The sequence below is a fragment of the Cryptomeria japonica genome, chromosome 4 (assembly GCF_030272615.1).
Source record: "Cryptomeria japonica chromosome 4, Sugi_1.0, whole genome shotgun sequence".
NCBI lineage: Eukaryota > Viridiplantae > Streptophyta > Pinopsida > Cupressales > Cupressaceae > Cryptomeria > Cryptomeria japonica.
The window spans coordinates 532,835,422-532,859,403 of record NC_081408.1 but is presented as its reverse complement, the minus strand read 5'-3'; the positions used below and the strand labels follow the sequence as shown (position 1 = coordinate 532,859,403).

Genomic DNA, 23,982 nt, shown 5'->3' with positions numbered 1-23,982 from the left:
TGATACACGAAGATTTCAAACGTAAAATAATCACCAAGTTGAACATATGGACCATATCGCTCCTGTCCCTCTCCAAGGGACCAGGGCGATTTGCTTTGGACTTTTTATTTTGCTTCAAGTTCAAACTAAGTTAAGACTTCACAAGGTTATACAAGGACCAAGGCGATCTCATCAAAGGCACTCATATTCCTTCGAAGTTGAGGCAAGGCGAGGATGGGCAAGGTGAAGGACGGCGTTTGGAAGACATCACAACGAAGATCGAAGTTTAAAGTTGCTAAGATTATGGAGAAAGACATGGATCGCTCCTGTCCCTCTCCAAGGGACAAGGGCGATGATCCCTTTAAACGTCCAAACACGTCATGAAAACAAATGGAACAAGCTTAGAAGGAACGAGCAAGGATGTTATTCACTCTACAACAAAGATCGAAGATCAAAGATGCATATTGAACGTGAAAATATGGAGATCGCTCCTGTCCCTCTCCAAGGGACCAGGGCGATAAACATCCAAAAGGCACCCATGAACGCATGCAAGATGATCTAATTCGAAGGACCCATCAAAATGATCGATATTGAACGTGGAAAGGAAGGAGATGAACGTTGAAAACATGGCAAAATCATGGATCGCTCCTGTCCCTCTCCAAGGGACCAGGGCGATGAGGTACGTCCCTTTCATTTTCATAATGTTTTGGCGCCAAAATAAACATTTCAAATTTCCCTTAAATGCTAAGTTCGATAAAATTGAAAATCCATTTAAACTAGCATTTAATATGACGTTAAACATTTATTAATTATTTTGCCTTTATTTAAAAATCGAAATTTACAAATTAAAAAACGTAAGGCATTTAATAATTAATTAATTAATTAATAAAAATCGATTGCAAGAGCTATAACTGGAAGTCGGCCTTGTTATTTTATTGAAAATCATTTAAAAATGGTTTTATTTTCCAAGTCGGCCTTGAGGGTAAGTTGCAATACAAGCGCTATATATGGAGGGTGAAAACAATCATTTTCACATAATCATTTTTAGCCTTCTACATGCGATCTTGAAGAGAAAGAAGGAAGTGCGAGGTGTATTTGAAGGGGTGCGAATTCCATCCAAGGTGGCGCTAGTCTATCAAAGGGTGGTGTGATATTTGAAGACTTCATTGGAGCGAATTTGCCAAGGATTGAAGACTACGTCAAAGGTGCAATTGAAGATCACGTTCAATCCAAAGGTGGCGAAGTTGATCTTTTGAGGAGATAACATTGAAGGTCATTTATACCTTCAATTTTGCCTAAGCGATCTTTTCCTTTTTGCATTCTAGAGTTAGCTCTCTATCGAGGTATGGCGATTTAATTTTTATTGCTATTATTCATTCGTCGTCATATTTTAAGTTTTGAAGTTTTGAATTTTGAATCTCTTAGCTCAATCATCGTTGTTTTTTAGGAAATGATAACTCTAAAGACTTATCATGCGGTTTCCTAAAAACTTTCTCTCTCTAATCAACGTTATTTATTGCAAAATCTAGTCCTTATATTGAAATGTTGTGTAGGTATGGCGACCCCGAAGACGGGAGCATCCACCAGTCGCTCAGCTCTCATGAAAGAAGATCAGAAGACCGAAGAAGTGGAGACCAAGATCGTGTCGAAGTGGAGCAACATTGGAGATACAAACTTGGGGAACTTTAGTACGAAGAAGTTTCGAGAGGTCCCTTACATTGGCAAGCCATCACCTGTCGCCCGGAGAATAATAGAGAGTAGCATCATTAAGGCGGCCGGTTTTCCTCCAGCTATTCAGTGCCACGAGTTGATGATCGAGTGTGCCCGTCACTACAGTCCACAGTCCAGGACAATTGTGTCCAATGAGGGAAACACTTTAGCATACCTTTCAGAGGAAGCTATAAGTGAAGCTTTCCATCTTCCAGAGCATAGGGACATGATATATAAGAGCATTGAAGGAGCCAGATCAGTGTACGATGATGATCCAGATGCTTGCCTAAGCATAATCAACAAGAACTGGCTACTCAAGAGTCGTCCCCGTCTAAGCAAGGTACCAAACACACCGCACCGGATTGATTTCTAGGAGGAGTACAGAGATTTGATTACTATGCTCAACCGAGTTACAGGAGCACCTCATGCCTTCTATTTTGAGAAGTGGATGTTTTACTTCATCCAGGTGATTGTTCAGGGTAAAGGTACGATACATTGGGCTAGGATGATTAGCCATTGCTTAGACGTACAGTTGAGGAGACTCAGGGCTACTAAGTCCTTCCACATGAGTTCATACGTCATCTATGCTTTGATCAGGAGTGTTGAGTACGCAGGACTACCTCACAGAGGAATGATTGGAAGAGGACCCGGCGAGGTCAGAGCTTGTGATTCCTATGCCTACTTGCATCATCCGCTAGGGAAAAACTACAAGTTAGTTAATGATACTTTCATGATGAACATCACAAGGACGTTGCAAGGAGGGATTCACAACAGATTATCTCAGGATGCCCAGGAATTCATCAAGAGGTACGGTGCTTGGTTCATTCAGTTTCCCAAGTTCACTTACATTAGAGTGCATGGATGTCCTTTACCTCCATACATGTTGCCGAGGTATCCGACAGACAGAATTGTGTTACTTGAGGTAACAAGGCAGTTGGCAGCATATGTGAAGGCATTCAGACACAGACATCAGAATGGAGTTCAGGTACCTATTATTTTGGGTAATTCAGTTGAGGTATGTCCTAATGTCTTAGCCATGGATGACGCAGAGAAGGAGTTAGCCTTGTATTCTTTTTCATCTTTTCTTTGGAGAAATAGTTTTGATCCACATGGACATTTAGAGGAGACAGTTAGTAGAAGATTTAGACATGAGCACCAAATTGAAGATTTTATGATGAACCTCCTAGATGATCTCGAAGTGAAACGAAAGATACATTCTAGATTACCTTTGGATTTCATCAGGAAATGCAGGATTTACAGAGTGGCCGACCAAGCTCAGGACAATGGCAGGCACATACAGTCTTCCTATGATAGAGAAAGCAAAACAATAAGGTTGGATTGGAATGAGCGCGAGGCCGTGGATTTAGATGATTTGATGGCACCAGTCTTATCTTGTACTCGCAGATGGGTAGACGTTCAGTATCAGAAGTTGAGAGAACAAGGCATAGTTATGTCTTTTACTTTGGAAGAGAAATCAGCCGAAGGTGGAGCAAGTGTGAGTGAAGGCAATCCTAATCCTAGGAATTCAGGTGAAGGTAACCTTCGATGTGCCAGTGAGGGCAATCTCCATTCGAGAGGTTCGAAGAGAAAGGAAAGATCAGAAAAGAAAGAGCCTTCCAAGAAAAAGCAAGGTGCCAACAAAGATCAAACACCAGGTACTTCTTCCAGACCTGAGGATAGAACAATTCGAGTGGAAGAGTCCATGGAGTCGATGGTACAGAATGACAGGCAGGAGGAAGGACAGGCACAGCATGTTTCGTCAGATGGATCTCTCCAAGACTATGAGTTAGAAGAAGATAATGAAATAACATCTCCTCCCAGACAAGAAGAAATAGTACATAAAGAAATTCAAGCTCAAGAGACAAGATCGAATATCCCAGATTGGTTGAAGGAAAGACTGACTAAGGTGATCGTAGTTGAGGACGAGGACAATGCAATTGATTTAAAGAGCCTTGTTGGACGTTCACATGTGATAACAGAGAAGAAGAAGGCTACAAAGATGTCCAAGATGATTCGAGATGAGACTGGATCTAGGAAACTGCAGATAGCTACACCGGCAGCAGATAAATATGAGGGTGAGATCCTAGCAGAGGATTATGATATACAGACTATTGAGTTAGGACCATCCACAGCAGAGCAGACTTTAGATGATGCCACCGACACATTTGAGGCATTGAAGGACAAGCTTAGAGAAGAAGTAGAAAAGAATAGAAAGCTTGAGAGAGAGGTCGGTGCATGGAGGACATATTTCAGTCACATCAACGAACCTTTGGGACGTCAGGATCCAGTTAGATCACCAGTGCAGGTATTGCCCCTTCAATCGATCAATGAAGCAGAAAGATTCAGGAACCTGGTCCAGCGTACATGTAGTTGGATGGATAGATCTCATACAGTGGCCATAGAGTTTGTTACAAGGATGACGAAGATTATTCATCAGGCTATCCAAGTTCTTGAGATAATCCACAGATTGATGGCAACAGTAGCTGCATTTGCTCATACCAAGGACGTTGTCATCCTTGTCTTGAAAGTAATAAGACATACATCCAGAAGAATTTTAGCGCAGGAGAGGATCTTGGAAGGTGATTCTCACAGTTTATTTTAGTGGTCAACCTTACTCCATATAAAGAGTGTTCTCTTCGAGGACATCAGTGTTAGATGTGATCAAGTTGAGGAGGTGATCAATCCGATCCAGGACAGAGTATTTGAGGTACTTCGTACCATTCTTGGCAGAAGGATCGAGGTCGAGACAGATGTGGATATGCAGGAATTTGAGGATAGAATCAAGATCATCTTTCGCAAGGACGTAGATGTTACAGATGAGCAGTATGATCAGATGTTTGCCACCATGCTCCTGATTGATAGAACGAAGGAACTTGAATCTACTTGGGACGCAGCTCTTCTAGATGCATTCGATCAGGTCATCCACTTAGAAGAGAGTATCAAGAATCTTCCCGAGATTCCAATCACAGAAATCGAAGGAATCGTGACAAAATTCATTGCATATGCTAAGAAAGAGAATTGGAAAGGGAATAAGATTCTAGATGAAAGGTTGTTACAGATGACATGACATCTTATTTCTCATTGGTTGATACCTCCTAGGTTTTTGTGCCGAATTTAATATTTGGCTATGCATTTAATATTGATCAGTAAAAAGGAGGTCATTTGTAACAAACCCTAATTAGGGTTTAGGTGTCATGATCTTGTCCGTTGATTTACTTTCAATCTGGACCTTTCATTATAACTGGGGATGCTATATATACCCCCATTTTTCATTTCATTAAAAAAGAGTAATAGTTGATGTAATAGAGAAGAGAGATTAAAGCTAGAAGCAATTTTATTTTGTAGCAAGATTGAGTCTTGAAGAGAGAAATTCAAGCAATTGTTGTACATGACGACTTGGAAATCAATAAAATATTGAAGTTATGGTGTTTTGTTGCAAATTTCTTGAGTTATCTTCATGGTTGTTTGATACACTTGAATCGTGCTCAATCGAAGTAGTTTGTTAATTTGAAAGACTAAGTGTGAGATTTGATATTTGGTAGGATTCGCAATCCAAACCACTAGCTTCTTGCTGATTGTAGGAACGCCTTGCGTGGTCGACTGGAGAACACTTTGAGTCCTTAATCTTCAATTATCATTGTGTCTTGGATATGTACCTTCGTAGTAGTGTCCTTGGTCTTTGATGCATTGAACATCATTATATTACCTTAGAAGATCGCACTAATTTCAATTGAGTTGTTATCTTATGGCAAAATTGAAGTTGGTTGAGTCTTGCCAAATCTCGTCCATGCTAAGTCATTCATAGGGTTAGGCTAGATTAGACCTCTTAAACCCTATCCTTTTGCTTTTTTTGAAAGTTCCTTTTAGTTTAGTAAAATCTTCGAGCTTTAGAATGCGTAAGACCCCTTGGAGGAAACAGCAAATCACATCATACCACTAAAAAGCTTGTCCACACGTGGAGACCCCACTAAAAGAACCTTGGAGTCTGCCTAACTGATCCTTTATGCGTATCTTCAGCAGTTAGAGACTATTTTCTCAAGAGAGGATAAGATGCCTATTGGTATTTTATTCTGTGTATGATTGTGTATAAAATACACGTCAACAGTATCCTACCCTTTAAGCAGACGCCCATTGAGCTGGTTGCTTGTCGGCACCCATTGAGTTGGTTGCTTGTGGGCCAAGGTGCTGGATTGAGTCGGTTTCTTGTTCAACGCTCTTGGGCTTAATTGTGGAGGATAGTCTTCTAGTATCCTATGGTGTTTCCCCCTCATGTCTCTAGTACAGTTGAAGCCAAAGTTTTAGGTCTCGGACTTAGCAGCCCAAAATAGGACTTGGACTCGGTACTTTGCGTGGACTTGGCAAAAAACTCGGCTAGGACTTGGTGAAAAAAAAACTATAGTTTTACAAAAAAATAATTAATATGTTTAGAGAACATAAAAATTTGACCATCAATTTGTCATTATTCAATCATTACACATGTTATTAGATGTTCAAACACTCAATATTTGAAATTTCATAATTTGTACTCAATAACTAGTGGGGGTTTAGGAATGGAGACTCTAATGGGTTTGATAGGCAGCAATGATGAGCTTGAAAAGGTGTTAGATGTGAGAAAAACTTTCAATTTTTTTTGGACGATTGAAAATGGATGAGTTTGAGCCAAAATATGAAGATAAAGAAGTAAAAAAAACCCAATTTTTAAAGCTATTGGATGTCCCAGCCAGACGCGAGACTCCCACGTTGGGACTCGTGAGTTCGAGTCTAAGACTCATGCAAGTCTCATGCCAGGACTCAATAAGTTTTGGTCGACACTCTCTAGGACTTGATCCGCGAGTCCGTGGCGAGTTGACTCAACGAGCCTTAGGACTCATGAGTCTCACAAGTCTTTGCCAAAACTCGTTGAGTCCTCAAACAATCGTTGAAGCTAGATTGTGCATGTTTAGAGTAGGAAACTACATTATCATTGGTTTAATGTTAATTAATTATTTTCCTAGATTCAACTACTATTATATAATTTAATGAAAGAATACTCTAGTGTTTAAATTGTATTATTGTTATTATTTTTGGGCAAATTTTAGGTACATCCCAAAATGGGACATTACAATAATTGAATCATGTGCATGTTCAAATTAAAATTCCATAATTGAAATGCATATAAGAGAGGAAGTAAGTGTACTTGAAACATGAATATCTGCAGGGGACAAAACAAGTGCACCTAAAACATGTGCATGCATATGTCATCTTGTGCATATCTATAATTACGAAGGGAAAATCCTTGGTTGAGTTGTTGTTAAGTTGGAAATTGTTTTGGAAGTGTACCCTTTTGACAAATTTAAGTTCATGAATATCTTTTTAAAATCGTGCCCACAACTATCCTTATAAAAATCACTGCAAAGTGATTCTTGATATGCACGCATGGATATTAATCCCCGTCAAATATATTATGTAAAAAATATGCCAAAATATTGGGAGCTAACCATATTGGCAAATTACTGGTTTTGCTACTAGCCATCAGACTTGCTAGCACCATGTCTAGAGTGGCCTCGTTCAACCCATGGAACTCAGATTGTCTTAACTTAATGCTCTTGTTACGAGGCACATTTGTGATCTCATCGCCTTATAGCTATTTCTTTGTACATCACCTCCATCTTGAAAGCATATCTTCCATTTTTGCTTTTCTATTTTTAGTATAGTAGTCATGACCAAAGAAGCATTAATCGTTTGGGGAATCAATCGGCAAACCAAAAGTATAAGATGTTTTGAAAAAATCGGGAAAAAATCGGATATTCAAAAAAAGTAAAAACTTTGAAAAACAATAAAAAATTACCTTTTTTATATATTTAATGGCATTTCCATAGTATAGAGATATTATAAGCAGATAAAACTAAGTTGCCAATTGAGGTACCGCAATTTTTTGGAGTTTAGGTACGTTCATTGGTACAAAAAACATATAAAAATAATAAATATATACATTTTTACAACCTAAAAAGCAAGAATTTAAAAAAATGTAATTATAATATAATTATTTTATATAATTTAATAAATTTGTAATATAATAAGAAATATTCAATATAAATTAAAATATTATATATTATATAATATTAGTATATGTTAATTTGAATTAACAATATAATATTAACAATTAGTTGTTATACTATAAATATAATCTATTCTAAACATGTATAATAATCATGTATCATTGAACATTTATATTTATTATAATTTAAATTATAAAATATAAAATATTAAACTATTAATCTATTACAATGTATATTTAATATTTTAAACATTATTAATTAGATTATATATATTATAATAATCATATTAATAAATTAAAATTATGTATATAATAAAAAAGAAAAAAGAAAAATAAAAATATTATATATTATATAATATTAATATATGTTAATTTGACAATCTAATATTAATAATTAGTTATAAATATAATCTATTTGAACATATATAATAATCATATATTATTAAACATTTATATTTATTATAATTTAAATTATAAAATATTAAATATTAAACTATTAATCTATTACAATGTATATTAATATTTTAAACATTTATTAAACATTATAAATTAAATTATTTATATTATAATAATTATATTAATAAATTAATATTATATATTGTAATTAACAAATAAATTTTTTAAGATCTAAAACTATTTTAAAAAAAAGAGTCTATTTAAAATGATTGAATCGAATCTTAAAATCAGTCAAATGAATTAAAAAAATATATTGCCACAAGACATTATATAATAGAATTTACAAGGGCAACATTGAAAATGGTGACCTAGAAAAATGAAAACCATGCCGAATAATAATAATAATTATGCATGCCTTGTTCATGATGTGGTAATAAAAATGAAAATGTTCTCAAAACCCAACCCCACGTCAAAAAAAAACCCGTCGATTTTTCATTCTTTCATTTCAATTTTGCCTTCTTTCTCCTCTACAACGACCAAAATGGTTTTTCTCCTGCCGCGCGACACGATAAGTAGCAGATTCGTGGCTTATTTCTGCATTTTTGCGGGCATTTTAGGGTTTTTGCGGGCTGTTTAGGGATACCTTATATGTTCACGATTTTTTTCCGATAAGACGTGTGATTTTTTCGCGAATAAAACACGGTAAAAATCGTTGACGATCGTTGACCCGATTTTGGTGATTTTTTTGGGGAATAAATTGGGATCGGTGATGATTCCTGATTAATCGTGTCTGATCGCAATTTTTTCCCGATTTTTGCTTCACTGGTCATGACTTCTTTTCCATTCATGATTTTTCAGAAGTGAAGTTTGCTTCTGGTATAAAATGTGCCGAGGACAGTAAATTAAATTATAATAGTAAAGTAGCATTAATATCATCAATATATTATCTGTTTTCTTCTGTTTGACTTCCAAATGACATGGATATAAATCTACTGGGGTGTGATATTATTTTTTTGTTGATGAATTGTAGTAATTCTCGTAAAGAAGTGTAGCTTAATTATTATTATTTGTTATTGTTTTGTTATGAATTCTTGGTCTATATTGGAAAATCTACTACTTATAAACATCCATAAAGTCATCTTCTTGTATCTTTTTTATACAGATTGTATATGCAGGATGTAAAACTGGTAATGTTTATGCCTGGGACCTTCGTGAAGGAAGAACATCCACAGCTTTTTTATCTCATAATGAGGTATGAATCTAAGGAATGATCTTTCTAAACATAACATTGTTTTTTTGTCTTTTCATTTTACTTTATGGTTACGAAGCAGCTCAGGAGAGAATTTGAGGTCTAAGAAATGCATGTTCTTGTGGAATATCACAACAGTTGGTTTCATTTTATATTGCACAAATTTTGAAACTTTGAATTTGCAAATGACAATAATGGATAATGAAAATAAGGCACTTACATTTGCCTATTTAGGTGCTACAAATTGATTTCCTTAATAATTGTTTTCTCATCAAAATCAAATAATTAAAAGTGATTTTAAATAATCAAATACATAGGTAACAAGGTCATTTAGATGTTCCCTTAGAGTGAAACTAAAGTTGTCCATATAAAGCAATAATTGGGTCCCAAAATATAACTGTTTCTCTTATCAAAAACTTTAGCCCATGGGAAAAAGAATAGGCCAGAAAAGTCTTCAACTAAAGTATTCAGTATTGGGAAGGGGACATGACAGTCTGCTCTTCACAAACATGAAAAACACTCTGAATATTGTCGTGTTTTGGAAGCTTCAACTCATAGGTGACCTCTCCAACTTTCTTCACATATTGTGTGGCCCATAAAACTTGACTTTGAGCTTCTCATATTTGTTCTTCTTAATGGAAGATTACTTGCATAGTTACAACTTTAAGAACATTAAGTCCCCAATCTGTGTTGTCCAAATGCCTTCTTGAGGCATGAAACATGTAAAAGATTGTGAATCTGGTCATGTTTTGGTAGGTCCAACTCATTGGTGACCTCTCCAACTTTCTTCACGTGTCATGTGGCCCATAGAAATTGGCTTTGGGCTTCTCAAATATGCTCTTCTTGATGGAAGATTACTTGCATAGTTACAACTTTAAGAATACCAAGTACCCAATCCATAATGTCCTTGCTGTGCAATTGCAATTGGCATTGAGCTTCCATGTGTTTTGTGCTTATTGAAGGTGATCCTTGTGTGCCTTGAAAATGTCTTGACCATGCTTGATCAAGACATTGTAATGTCCCAAACTATATTTTCAATATGCATGCAAGATTCTAACACTTTCTGATCATCGAGATCCCAAGATGGGTATGGTTAGAGTATATGATGACTAGAATGTGTGCGTTAGTCATATATATTCCACTCCACTATGGAAAACTGCATAGTGACAATGCATGCAACGAAAATGATTGTTAAAGGTTTTGGTAGCTATGCCTTCTCACACTGTCATACAAAATATCATGCACTATACATGAAGAGCTGGTGGCAAGCTTCCTAAATTTACAATATTAAAATCGACTACAAATCTTATAACAATTATGGCTATTAATTATAAAGATTAACACATTAAATGGAAACATTGTCAATTGTGCAGAAAATCCTTTTAATATCAGACATGAAATGCAAAAATTCGTTTAAAGTTTTAGAACAAAAAATGAATAACATACCTAGGAATGTAGTAATGATATAAATCATCATACATTAGTTGTGATAGAAAACACCATTTAAAAACTGTTATGAAACTATAATATATATTCAATTAAAATCCAAACTGTTGTGAAGCCACGGTAGACAAAATACAGTTGGTTAGAGTGGTTTAGTAGTTTAAAAACTGCATCTACCTTGCTCAAAACCTGGTACAAATGGTATGCAAAAAAAATACAACCCAAATAGAGGTAATAGTTTTCATCAATTACCAAACAACATTTGATTGTTTATGGCATTAATAGATAGTAGTTCAATTTCCCTAAAGAGTAGGTAGTAGCTCCATTATGTGGCACGACAAAAAATATATAATATTCAACACTCCTTAAATTATATGATAGTATTTGTTGTATTTGCAGTTCTTTCATGCAAACAGCTGCTATATATATACATATCATAGAAATGAGACTCATACTCGGCAAGCATGACTTGACTTGGCAAAAAAAACTTGGCGTAGACTCGGTAGGACTTGACAAAGTGAAAAACCCAAGAAATTTAGAGATTTTTAAGGATTTAAAACTTGCTTCATACACCCTTTATTAAATAAGCCTTAAAGACACAATAACATCATCAAATAGTAGCTAATTTGATCACATACACAAGTATACATCGATGACATAAGTATAAACGCAAATTGCAGCTGAAGGAAATACCAAACTTAGATATACAAACATTGTCAAATGTATACAAAACTTGTGGAATATGAAATCCATGACATGAAATCTTCCACACAAATATCAAAACAATAACTACAAGTCTATGGCTCAAAGGAGCTTGCATCGCTTCTACGAAGGTGTTTAGTCCTAAATGTATGGTTGGTGAATAAACAGATGACACAGTATTTCCCACACGTACGAAATATTCATGTAATAGAACAATCATACATCACAACATAAATGACAATGGTACTAATTAGACCAGAAAAATAATATCTTTATTCAAGTGTCCAGAATGTCCATACATAATTCCCCCTGCCGAGGTTCCAACCAAACAATATAAAGACCCGATAGTTGGTCAAGTTGCCACCCGTCACCAACTCCCAACTACCCGGGAACCTCTCGGTGACAACATAAACATAAACATAACATAACACACTTACAAATATTATTCTTACTAACATACGTTATCTACCTCTAACATTAGCCGCCCCCAAAATGTACTCGTCTTCCAAACGACTCAGACAAGAAAAATTGAATTATATAAAACATAGCTAAGACCGAGAAGAGGAAGGAGGCGTCCCTGTAATGGCTGTAGGAGGTTGTTGTCCGGCTTGAAATTTCAGGTTCTTTTCTGTCAGCAGCTGCCGTTCCCGTGCTTTCTTTACCATATGAGCAGCTTCGAGTAGCTTTTTATCTTTTTGTTCTAGCTGTAAGGTAAGCTTTGCCAACTGGGCTGCTAATGCTTGTGCCTCCTTCTCCTGTATGCTGCAACGGGCCTCGTAGGTGGTCATCTTCATTTCCATCTCCTTCCTCAAGCTCCTCTCCACTGTAGCTAACTGTGCCTGCTTCTCGCCTTCCTTTTCGAGTGTTGTTATGTACATCTGCTGAGCCTCTTTCTCCACTTGGTGCTGCCGCATTTGTAAGTACACCTTTTGGAAGGCCTTCTCTATGCTGTTGAAGGTGGTGCCCAGGGTGCCTGTGCCTCCTACTAGGTGCCTGTGGGTCCAGTTCTAAATCTTCTTAGGCATACTATGGTCCGGCCACTCTTGCTGCTCAAAGTGGTGCGTGAACTCATCCATGCACCCCTCAGTCATGAAGTGACACAGCTGTGCAGCATCAACTGAATTGTCGGCCTCCATCTGTCCAGTAAGCTGAGCCATGCTATGTGCAACTTCGGAGAGCCCCTGTAGCTCCCCTAGGAATCGTCTGAGTGAGCTTGCTGGATCATTCGGATTGGGTGGTGTAATGTGGAGCCCTGCGAGTGCTCCCTCCGGTCCACTACTCTGCTTGTCACTTCCCGGGTTCTGCTGCTCTCGATTAGCGGATCTCTCTCTGTCGAGGTCTGGGATAACAATATCTCTCGATTGTTCCTCCTCTTCCTCCCCTTCCTTCTCTTCCTGTTGCCACGACTCTATTATTTCTTCCTCCTCCACCACTATGTGTCCTGTGAGGTGGAACCCCTCATCACCACTTTCCTGCTCTTCAGTCTCTTCCACCTCCTCCCTCGAATCTTCTGCGCTGCTAACGTCTTCAATCTCCATAGATGTGTCCAGTTTCCTCCTCTTTCTGGTTGACTGCGTGGTGTCGCCTAGGGTGTCCAGATGGATATAGTAGTGCATGGTGGGTTTATTCAATTCTACTCGTCTGCGTGGTTCAAATGTTCCCCATACTTCTGGTGGTACCTATAGGCGTACGACATTCAAGAACAAGCTGATAGCATGATGGCACATGTAGAACGTCTTGTGTTCTAGTCTCAGGAAATCATGGACTCTTCTGCCAGGAGTTGGCCCCAATTGTACACCTTTCAGCATCTAATCCCATTCATTAATCCTATCATCCATATGGCTATGTCGGATGCTCGACTAGCTCTCGTAAGGCGGCTTTTGACCAGGTCCATTAACATCCTCCATTCCCCTGGTGCGATAAACGCACGCTTCATTCCTCTGCTGTCGGTCCAGGCACTTTTCCATTGCTCCTCTATTAGGTCGTCTCTACACACTAAGTCCACTAACCATTTCTTCTTTTCCGTGGTAAGTTTCTTGGTTGGTTTGGCTGCAGATGCCCTTTTCTCGAGTATACCGAATACCCACCTGAAATCCTTTGGTTTGAAAGAAACTCACACTGTGCACCCTTGGAATTGAATGACTGAAGCTTGTTCCTGTGGATTATAGTCCGATACCATGGTTCACAGGACTGGCTTGAACTCCTTAATGTTGAATGTGGGCATTTGGATGGCGTGGTCAACCTGTGCCCTCCTGAGAGATTCCTTCGTCACAAGTCTGGAGGGGTTTCTTCCCACCAGGTACGACATTCGCTGCTTGTCACACTCTCAAATGCTACATTTGCCGCCGTGAGTCCCTCTGAGTCCTTCGGTACCTTTGGTTTGCTCCTGATTTTCTTGCTGCTGGCGGGCTCTGTGGTAGTCATGGCTATGTTGCAACTGCCTTTTTCTATTCTTCTTCCTTTGCCCCGTTCTTGGTCGTTATTATAACTGCCGGAAAGATTGTCTCTCTAGTTTGTACAACCCATTGTACCACTCAGTTTCTTTGCCGTACAGCTTCCTTAACGTGTTTTGCCAGACAACCCCCTTGCTTCTTATACATGCCTGCTGCCTGCTTGAATGGATTGTTGCATACTGGTTTTTGTACTGTACTGTACGATATTTATTTTCCTGCTTCTTCCTACTTAGCTTGTTGTATGGTGTGTGTAGGGTTCCGTACGGAATAGGGTGCCGAGGTAGCTTGCCGTACGTAGCACTCTATCAGTCTTGGTACCCACCGTACGAACAAGGTGCTGCCGCAATATGCCGTACACTCCTCCTCTGGCCGCTTTCCTTATACCGTACGGTTTCTTCCTCAGGCGAATTCCCCTTATTGTGCCCGTACGTGTAGACCGTACACCATACGAAAAATTGTCTTTATCGCTCATGCGCGTACGCTGTACGGAAAAATCCGTGTTTATTACTCATTCGCCATACGCCGTAGGTGATATGCCGACTTTCGTCCTCTGGTGCGTCCGTACGCCGTATGGTGAAACTTGTTGGTTCCATTGTGCAATTCGTACGTAGTACGTATTAGGCCGACACTCGTCCTTCTCTGGTGTGTCCGTACGCGAAGCCCGTACGCCGTACGGTGAAGCCTTCTGGTGCCCGAGCTTCCTTGTCTGTGCAATCCGTACGCCGTATGGACTTGTCATCTCTTCCCTGTTTGCCTTTGCGTCCGTATGGTTGGTCCGTACGGTGTATTGGTGGTTGTCCCGAACAGTTGCTTGCTTCTGTTTGCTTAATTCCGCCTGGCTGCCGGGTCCACCTTGCTGTCTTCCCTACGTTGTGCCTAATGGGATCTCGTGGAGGCTTTTATAATCACTTTTCTTTGCTAGGGTTAGGCTTAGGTATAAATGTTTTATTAACTTGACATAAAATAATTGCCTTTTTAGTAGTCTTAATTTTTCCCTAGTGCTTTTGCTTATACTTGCCTGATATTTCAATTTTTTAATACTCGTCGACTTGGACTTAGTTGCTTTTTCCTTGTATTTCTCTTCCTCACCCTTTAAGACCCCTTTTTTTAACAGTCGTCTTACTTCCTTTATCTGACAAGGCTTTTTCAATATTAGCCTCCTTGCCTTTAATTTACCCAGGTATCCCTTGGCCTGATTGTGCCTTCTAGTTGGTCTTCTCTAAGGCACTGGCCAGTTTATTGTGTTCGTCCTTTCTGCTGAAGGATTTTTCTGTCTCCTTTGTTTCCTCCTTGCTCGCCCCCTACCTTGCTTCTTTTTCAACTTCTTCATTGTTCCTTTGTTCCTCGTCCTGTCTTCCTTCCATTTCTTGTTTGGTTCCTGTTCGGAGTCTTCATCCCCGTTGTTATTCCTCTTTACTCCTAAGGCATTGTTTGGCGTCTTCATTCTTATTTCTGAGTCGTGTAACCACATACATATGTGTGGTAGTCTTCTGTAGCATTCTTGTGCACAACACGTCGCTACGTACTCCAGATCCCATATCTTGTCCACCAATGGAGCAGGTCCCACACCCTTGTAGTGGCTGTCAATGTAGCGATCCTCGTGCTGTTGGTACCATTTTACTCTCTCTCTGTCAATCTCTGGTGGCCTAGCTAGGTTAGGAATCACTTGGTACAATGAATTAGGTCCGGCTTCTATCTCGCCTGCTTCAGAAGCGATGACGAATAGGTCTTCTGTTTTCAGCACCATTTTTAAATATGGACCTAGGGTTGCCCTATATACCTCCAAGTCGAGCTCTTCCTCCATGTCCACCAACTCCTCCTCTTTATTTATGTTCTCAGCTCTCCTTCGGGCTTCCGCTTCTTCATCAATGTCATATTCTACGTATCCCTTCCGAGATCCTTCGTATGGGGCCTGCTTCCTCCAATATCCTGAAACTTGGACCCACACAGCTGGGTCCCCGAAATATGCATTCGTTAGATGTTTGTGGATCCTGGGAACCGCCACACCTTCCACCCTTTTTGGTACAAGTCGTTCTTCCATGGTCGCCAAAGGCTTCGCCCAGTCATCATCCCTCCGATAGGATTCTCCTTTCACCACCGAGTCTTCTTCGACCTCCTTGCTTCGACCAATGGTCCAATGTCCTCTCGTGGCATACCCTAGCATGTTAATCTCAATCACAGGTTTATTCCGTTCCTTGTAGATTTTCAACTTGGAACCGTTCATCGAGTCTTTGATCGGATTGTTGTCCAGAGTCGAGAGCTTTACTGCACCGTTCCTACCGACCTCTTTGATCTTATAGGGTCCGAGCCAACGAACATTGAACTTCCCTAGTCGAAGTTCGTTCCGACCGTTATACTTCAAAACTAACTGCCCTGGTCGGAAGTTCGCCTTCCGTAGATGCTAGTCGTGCCAATGCTTTTGTCGGCGTTGCGCCACCTCTATTGCCCATCGTGCTGTTTGTCTTCGTTCATCCAGTTTTATCAAACCACCAAGCCTTGCGTTCAAGCTTTCTTGGTGCCTAAGTCTATTTTCCACCGCCACCCGAAGGCTCGGTACAGTGTACTCAGCTGGTACCACTTCCTCCTGCCCGTACATGAGCTGAAATGGGGTATGCCCGATAGTGACTTTGTATGTTGTACGGTAGGCCCATAGCATGGCTGGTAGTCTTTCCTCCCAGTCTTCTTGTTCCAACCCACACGATTTGTAGATTATTGATACCAACACCTTGTTGGTTGCTTCTGCTTGTCCATTAGCACAAGGATAGTATGGACTGGATATGTTATGGAATATTTTAAATTCTACGGTCATTGTATGAATTACTTGATTGACAAAGTGCACTCCTCTGTCACTGGTGATTTGGAGTGGTATCTTGTACCTTGTGACAATCTGTTCGTACAAGAACCGTGTCGTACTTAGAGCCGTGTTATCCGGCAAGGCCCTAGCTTCTCCCCACTTGGTGAGGTATTCCGTGGCAACTACAATATATTTGCATTGGTGTATGGTACTTGGCTTCAAAGGTCCCACAAAGTCCAAACCCCTCTGTTCAAATAACTCCTGCGGCTGCGAAGGAAAGAGAGGCATGAAGTCCCTCTTGAGTGGATTTCTCCCTCGTTGGCAAGTGTCACACCTGATCACCCACTCTCGAGGTCGGTGTGTAGAGTTGGCCACCATAGACCGACCAGAAGCACTTTCCTGGCAGTTGCATCTGGTCCCATATGTCCGCCTGCTAACCCATCGTGTGCCTCCTTTAACACACCACAAATTTCCTCCTCCATGACACACCTCCTCAAGATTTGGTTAGGACCCATTTTATATAAAAGCCCATTGATTAGTTGGAAGGTCCTGCTCTTCAGTGCCAGCTTCCTCCATTCCCCTGAAGGCATCTCGCTTGGAAATGTGGAGGTAGATAGGTACTGACCTATCTTTTCATACCAGGTTGGTAGTATTGCAATTTGGAACAAGTGTGCATTTGGAAAGTCTTCGTTCCCTCCCTCGGTTGGTTCCCTTGATCTGATCCTTGATAGTTGGTCAGCTATTACATGGGACTTCCCTGGCCGAACGACAATGGTGAAGGGGAATTCCTGTAAGAGCAGTAACCACCGACTTACCCTTCCTTGGATGATTGGTTTATTCACCAGGTACATTAGTGCCTGATGGTCCACATAAAATGTGAATGGTGTAGCCAACAAGTAGTGTTGGAACTTCTGTACTGCATACACCATCCCTAGTGCCTCTCGCTCCCTTGTGCTGTAGTTTCGTTCGGCCTTTGGTAGGAGTCGGCTTGCGAAGAAAACGGAATGGTCTAGTCCTTGCGCCCCTACCTGGGCGAGGGTGGCACCAATTGCAAAGTTGGAGGCATCGACGTGTACGTGAAATTCTTTGTTCCAGTCCGGGTATACCAATATTGGTGCACTCACTAGCCGGTCTTTCAATTCTTTGAAGGCTTCTTCCTGCTCCGTACCCCACACGAACGACTCTCCCTTCCTTTTCAGCTTATCTAAGGGCCAGGACACCTGCGGAAAGCCTTTGATGAATCTCCAGTAGTAGCTGACATGGCCGAGGAATGATTTCACTCCTGTCACGTTTGTTGGGCTCTCCATGTTGACAATTACTCCTATCTTGTCCGGGTCTGTCTTCAAACCTTCTTTACAAATGATGTGGCCCAGGAGTTTCCCTTGTGGTACCATAAACCTGCATTTCCTTGGGTTCAAGGCTAACCTAGCCTTTTGACATCTTTCCATGCACTCCCCCAGAGCCTTTAGATGGGTGTCTAGATCGCTAAAAATTGACCAGTCATCTAGAAATGCCTTGAAGTTCCCTACGGACATCTTGTAAAAATGTGCAAAATTATTCTCTGGAAGGTTGCAGGCGCATTGCATAGTCTGAAGGGCATGCGATTATAGGCATACACCCCTTCTTCCACCACGAATATGGTCTTCAACTTGTCTTCTTCCACAATACTTATTTGATTGTACCCGAAGAATCCATCCAGGAATGTGTATATCTCATGCCCGACGACTTCTTCGAGGATGCTGTCAGTGAATGGAATTGGGAATGGGTCCTTGGTGGTTACTGCATTTAGGTACCTGAAATCTATGCATATCCTTATTTGATTAGCTTCCTTTTTAAGACAGATGACTATTGGAGAAACCCAGTCACTAGTTTCCACTTTGAATATGATTCCTACTTCTAACATTTTATTGATCTCCTCATTTACTTTGGTTGCGTAGTTTTTGTTCATCCTGTACAACCTCCTTCGTACTGCTTGGGCTCCTGGTACGAGGGTTATGCGATGTACGCATAGTTCTGGCGGTACCCCCTTCAGGTCCTTGTAAGTCCAGGCAAATATGTCTTTATATTCCAGGAATATCTTGAAGGCTGCTGCCTTCAGCACGTGGTTCCAGTCATCCCCTACAAGTATCACTTGTGGTTCTTCCTCATTGCCGAGATTAACCTTCTCCACATCTCGTTCCTTGTACTTAATGGGTTTATCTCGTTCAAACTGGTGGGCTGGCGTGTCGTCCATCCGTGCCTCTTGGTATCTACCATACTCCGGGGGAAAGGATTGTTCTTTAATCCCTCCGCTTGATTCTCCTATCTCACATATTTGAAGCATGTGACACTCCGGGTGGAAGATCTCATAATCCTCCATTTGCCAATGAAAAAGTCCCGCCAGTGAACTAGTTCCATCCTCGGAACATCCGTCCAGTTCCAACACTCCTTCCTCGTCGGGGTCTTTCCCTCCTCTGTCTCCTTCAGAACCCCACTCCCATCTATTTGAATCTTCTGTGTCGGAGTCGGATGACGCGAGCTCTTCACTAATGGACTGGTTCCTTAGATCGATTACATACTTATGACCACCACTCTCGATTGAGAGCATATTCTTTTTCCAATTACGATTAGCTTTGGCCATGATCAACCACCCCCTTCCTAGAAGGGCATCGTACGCTTTTCTTTCCAGTGGGATGACTACAAAATCCAAAAGGAATTGCTGCGTCCCGATTACCACCTTTTGTGCCATGAGGGTACTGAGGGTTTTGATACCGTGTTGATCCGCCCTGACCAGGTGGAAGGTTGGTGGCCAGAGTGTAGGCTTGCCGAGGCTTCGCCAAGTTTCCTCCGGTAGTACGTTGAATCCGGACCCACCATCAACAATGGTGTTTGTGAGCTTTTGTCCCCTTATATCCATCTCTACTACTGCCGGTTTTCGTCCAACGCCTACCGCGAGTAGCATAGGGTTCATGGCATCCGTACCAGGTCCCTTCACTGGGTCCGTACTACATGGTTCCGACATCGTTTGGTGTTCTTGACCGAGGGTAGTGTCCCCGGTTACATTTGTTAGAGCCATCCTTAATTGTGGCATGGTCTGCAGAAGGTCGGACACTTGTACGGGTATTGTGGTTTGTAACATTTGCTTAATGATAGTTTTCTCTGGTCCTGATCGGAGTGGTGTGCCGGCAGCCAGGTGCAAGGCCCTCCGCTCTTCTGCCATTGCCCGCTCGATATCCGCCCTTGCCTCTTGAAGCCTTTCTTTTTCTGTGCGAGGGTTAGGATACATGGCTTTCTTGTTTTGCAACCTCATGATTGCCAATACGTCTTCTCCTGCTCCTTCCATGTCCAGCATATTCACCCCTTTTTGCTTTGGGCAAACTATGTCCTCATGATTTCCTGGACTGTACCATCTGCACAACAAACTTCCTGCATCACCCCCGTTTTGGCATTCTCGGGCAAAGTGACCCCATTTGTTGCACTTTCTGCATTGAATCATGGGTCGCTCCTTTGCGTCGTATTGAATTCTACTCCTTGGTGTGTTATTATTGGATCTATTGTTACCCCGCTGATTGTTTCTGTACCCTCCAGGGGAGGCGTTAGAGTTTGTTGTTGGCTTCGGAGGTGTTGCCGGCGGTGTGGCTTTGTCGGGTTGGGCGTAGAGCACTTGTGTGCTCCGTGCTTTCAAGTTGTACGAGCATTCCTCAGTGGAATGTCCCATTACTTGGCAGATGTCACAGAAAACTTTGCAGGGACAACTTCCTTTAGTGTGTCCTTCAGTCTTGCAGTCAGTGCACCATAGTTCTTTTCATTCCCTGCCACTTTCCTTGTCACATTTTAATTCCTTCATCATCCTGATCATATCCTTCCGGAGTGTTTGCACGATTTTGGATCCCCCATTGCTGTCTTCGTCCGTGCTGTCACCATTGCTCACTCGTCGCTTCCCTCGGGATGTCTTGTTTTCACTTTCAATATCCATCGCATGGTTGTATGCTTCATCGTATGATGGCGGAGGGACCACTTTCATTGTCCTTCTCAGGGACGGTACCAATCCCTCTACAAACCACCGCTTCTTGAGGCCATCCGCCGGTTGGTTCTCCATTTTGTTAAGTAGTTCCCTGAGCCTTCTACTATATGCGTGCACACTTTCATTTTTTCCTTGTTTGGTGTTGTAAATTTCTGCCACAATTTCGTTGTCCTCCCGTAGGAGTTTGAATTCTTCCTCGAAGGCCTTCTTCAGATTGCTCCAGGATGTTTTATGCTGAGCGTTGAGGTCCGTATACCATTCAATAGCTATTCCTCGCAGAGTGGCCGGGAATGCCTTTAATCAGTAGTCCCGGTCGTCCTGGCCATTTGCTTCCCAGATGGTGACGCATGTCTTGCAATGCCGTACGGGGTCCTCTGACCCGTCGCCCATGAATTTTGGGAGTTTCTGCTTCTTTCGGGGTGTGTGCCATCGTTCTTTTCTGTATGGTTTTATGCAGTGCTTGGAAATGGCTATATGTCGCGAAGGTATTACGTGTCCGGTAGGTATCGTACGCTCTTGGTCTGGTCGGGCCCCTGTCAGTCGGGCTTTGGTCACCTTCGCCTCTATAGTCCCTCCTTCCTGGGGTTCCTAGATCTGACGCTCCTATTTTGATGCCCTCTGACAGGGAGAAATTTTAATGCTAGACAACGTTGCTTCAAAAATAGTGGCGATTTCCTCGTGTAGGTCTCGTACCGCCTCCTCTCCTTGTTCGGAATATTCCGACGGGGTGCTTTGTGATTCGGCTCTGGAGTCTTCTTCCCTTGACGTCGAGTGTGGGGCCTGATTGGTGAGATCTTCCTCCGCTACATCTGGAAGTGGCAGGTTCTTGGCGACCTCAGCCAACTCCTTCCACGTACACGGTTTTTGCCTTTCCCGACTACGACTCCAACTCACACTCAGAATTCTGTCGTGTTTCTCCGGACTCTTCGAGTCGGCAACCTCCCTTTGTCGTCGTCTCTTGTCGGCCTGTTCTTTTATGCAGAGAGATCTCCGTAGAGTTCCCTCGTTTACTGCTTTGGTGGTAGTGGTACGTCTATCTTTGTTCAGCCGTAGGGGCATCAAGTGCCAGAGGTACGACGCCAACTAGCCTCCCTCTCCTCTTCCTCCCTACGACTCCGTTCCTCGTACCATTGGAGGACTTGTTGCCGCCGAAGTTCCTTTGCCGTCTCCTCCCTTTGGTTTTGGAGTGCAATTAGATTTCTGGCGAGTAACCTTGGAATACTTCCGAGTTGGTCAAAGATGGGGGTGCTGATAGTGAGTTCACCACGTACCATGCCTTTCGAGACGGCTCTCTCTTGAGCCTGTCGCTTGACGTATTGCGTGACCGACATGTCTCACAACTCCACCAAGTCTGCCATCAACTGATCCTCTCGTTCTGCTTCCGCAATACTCTCTTGGTGGGTGTCACTGTCCACGACAATTAATTGCTTGTTAAATGGTCGGCCTGTTAGTTGCTTCCGCTTGCCGCCATAGTTATCTCCAGGTTCATTCAGGCAACGACGCCAAAATGTTTAGTCCTGAATGTATGGTTGGTGAATAAACAAATGACACTGTATTTCCCACACGTACCAAATATTCATGTAACAGAACAATCATACATCACAGCATAAATGACAATGGTACTAACTAGACTAGAAGAATTATATCTTTATTCAAGTGTCCAGAATGTCGATTCATAATTCCCCCTGCCAAGGTTCCAACCAAACAATATAAAGACCCAACGGTTGGTCAAATTGCCTACCGTCACCAACTCCCAACTACCCGAGAACCTCTCAGCGACAACATAAACATAAACATAACATAACACACTTACAAATATTATTCTTACTAACATACGTTATCTACCCCTAACAGAAGGCATCTAAGGTAGGTCTTGGTTGATTAAGCAGCCATAGTCTTTGCCTGCGACTCCATGCCACCCTCACCAACATTAGTTGTGGTTGTGTTTGCCCATGCTCTAACCTCCTCCTTTGCGATGGCTACAGCCTCAACCTCTCTATTTGCCTGGTTGACCCAATCAATGTCCTTGTCATTAAAGACAGGATCCGTATCGTCAGTGATCCACTCAAATTTTGGATCAATGTCCTCTAGCATGATCATGGTGGAGTCATGGTCCAAAACCTGTCGCTATCTAAGGTGTAGGTTGTAATGAACAAAGATTAGATCATTCAACCTCTCCATAGACAATGCCTCTTGGAGTGTATGTGCTCAAACATACTCCAATTGTGCTCACAACCAAAAACATTGCATGGTGGGCTCAAAATGTGAATGGCTATCCACTGAAGATTTTGTGTTTTGGGACCAAACATCTACCACCATCTATCTGAGATGAGAAAAATTAAAAAAAAATTAGTCTCATTTCCAACTTTAAGAGTTTAAGTTTCATGTTTATACTTCATACATTTAATAATAAATTGAATAATATAAAATTAAAATTATGCCCTTAAAATATATTTTTACTTGGTTGCATTTTTGTTCGATTGTCTTTGCAAATTTGACAAGAGAAGACCTTCCCTTCTGCATTAGAAAAGGTCTCTATCTCGTGGATTATGGTGCTACTATCACTAGGAGACATTTGCTCTATCATTGAGTAGAGCTGATTAAGAACCTCCTCATCGGCCTTGAAATTGGGGTGGAAATGGAATGCCAGATTTAGGTAATAAGCGGCTGCATGGAGGGGCTTGTGAAGTTGGAGGTGCCATCTCCTATTAATTATACCCCAAATGGGACAATACTTACTTTCATTTCCTCCATAGACAGATCTAATGGCCTCCTTGGCCCTATCCATGCCCTCATACATGTAGCTCAATGCGGGCTTCTCCCCATTAGCAACTCGTAGGAGAACTACCAAGGGCTCAATGAATTGCAAATATTGTGAAACATTAACAGTTAACTTAAGTGTGAATGAAAACAAGCGAATTAAAGAAAAATACGAATAAAATTTAAAAGATAATGTAGAATTTATAAAAATTTTACCTTCACAATCTGTGCACACAAGGGGCCCAAAAGCTTGGCCCATCAAAAATGCAATCGACTGTATCGATCTCTACAATGGTTGTAGCATAGAATGAGGAAGTCCACTCCTCACCAACAAACATACGCCTCAAAGCTGCCTTACACTGAATCAAGGATTGCAATGTGATGAAATTGGTGGCAAATCTAGTGATTCCAAAACAAGGTCACTCCTTTTGCCCCATGTATTGCCTCATTAGGCAA

General features: G+C 41.3%; 1 protein-coding gene across 3 annotated transcripts in view; it reads left to right on the top strand.

Moving 5' to 3' along the window:
- The window catches only part of LOC131044117 (uncharacterized), a 341,446-nt gene that overhangs the window by 148,868 nt on the left and 168,596 nt on the right, over window positions 1-23,982 (top strand). For all 3 annotated transcript variants that reach the window (XM_057977369.2, XM_057977370.2, XM_057977371.2), the window contains exon 11: window positions 9,285-9,374. In XM_057977369.2, coding sequence (XP_057833352.2) covers window positions 9,285-9,374 — 90 coding nt within the window. The remainder of the gene's footprint in view (window positions 1-9,284; window positions 9,375-23,982) is intronic.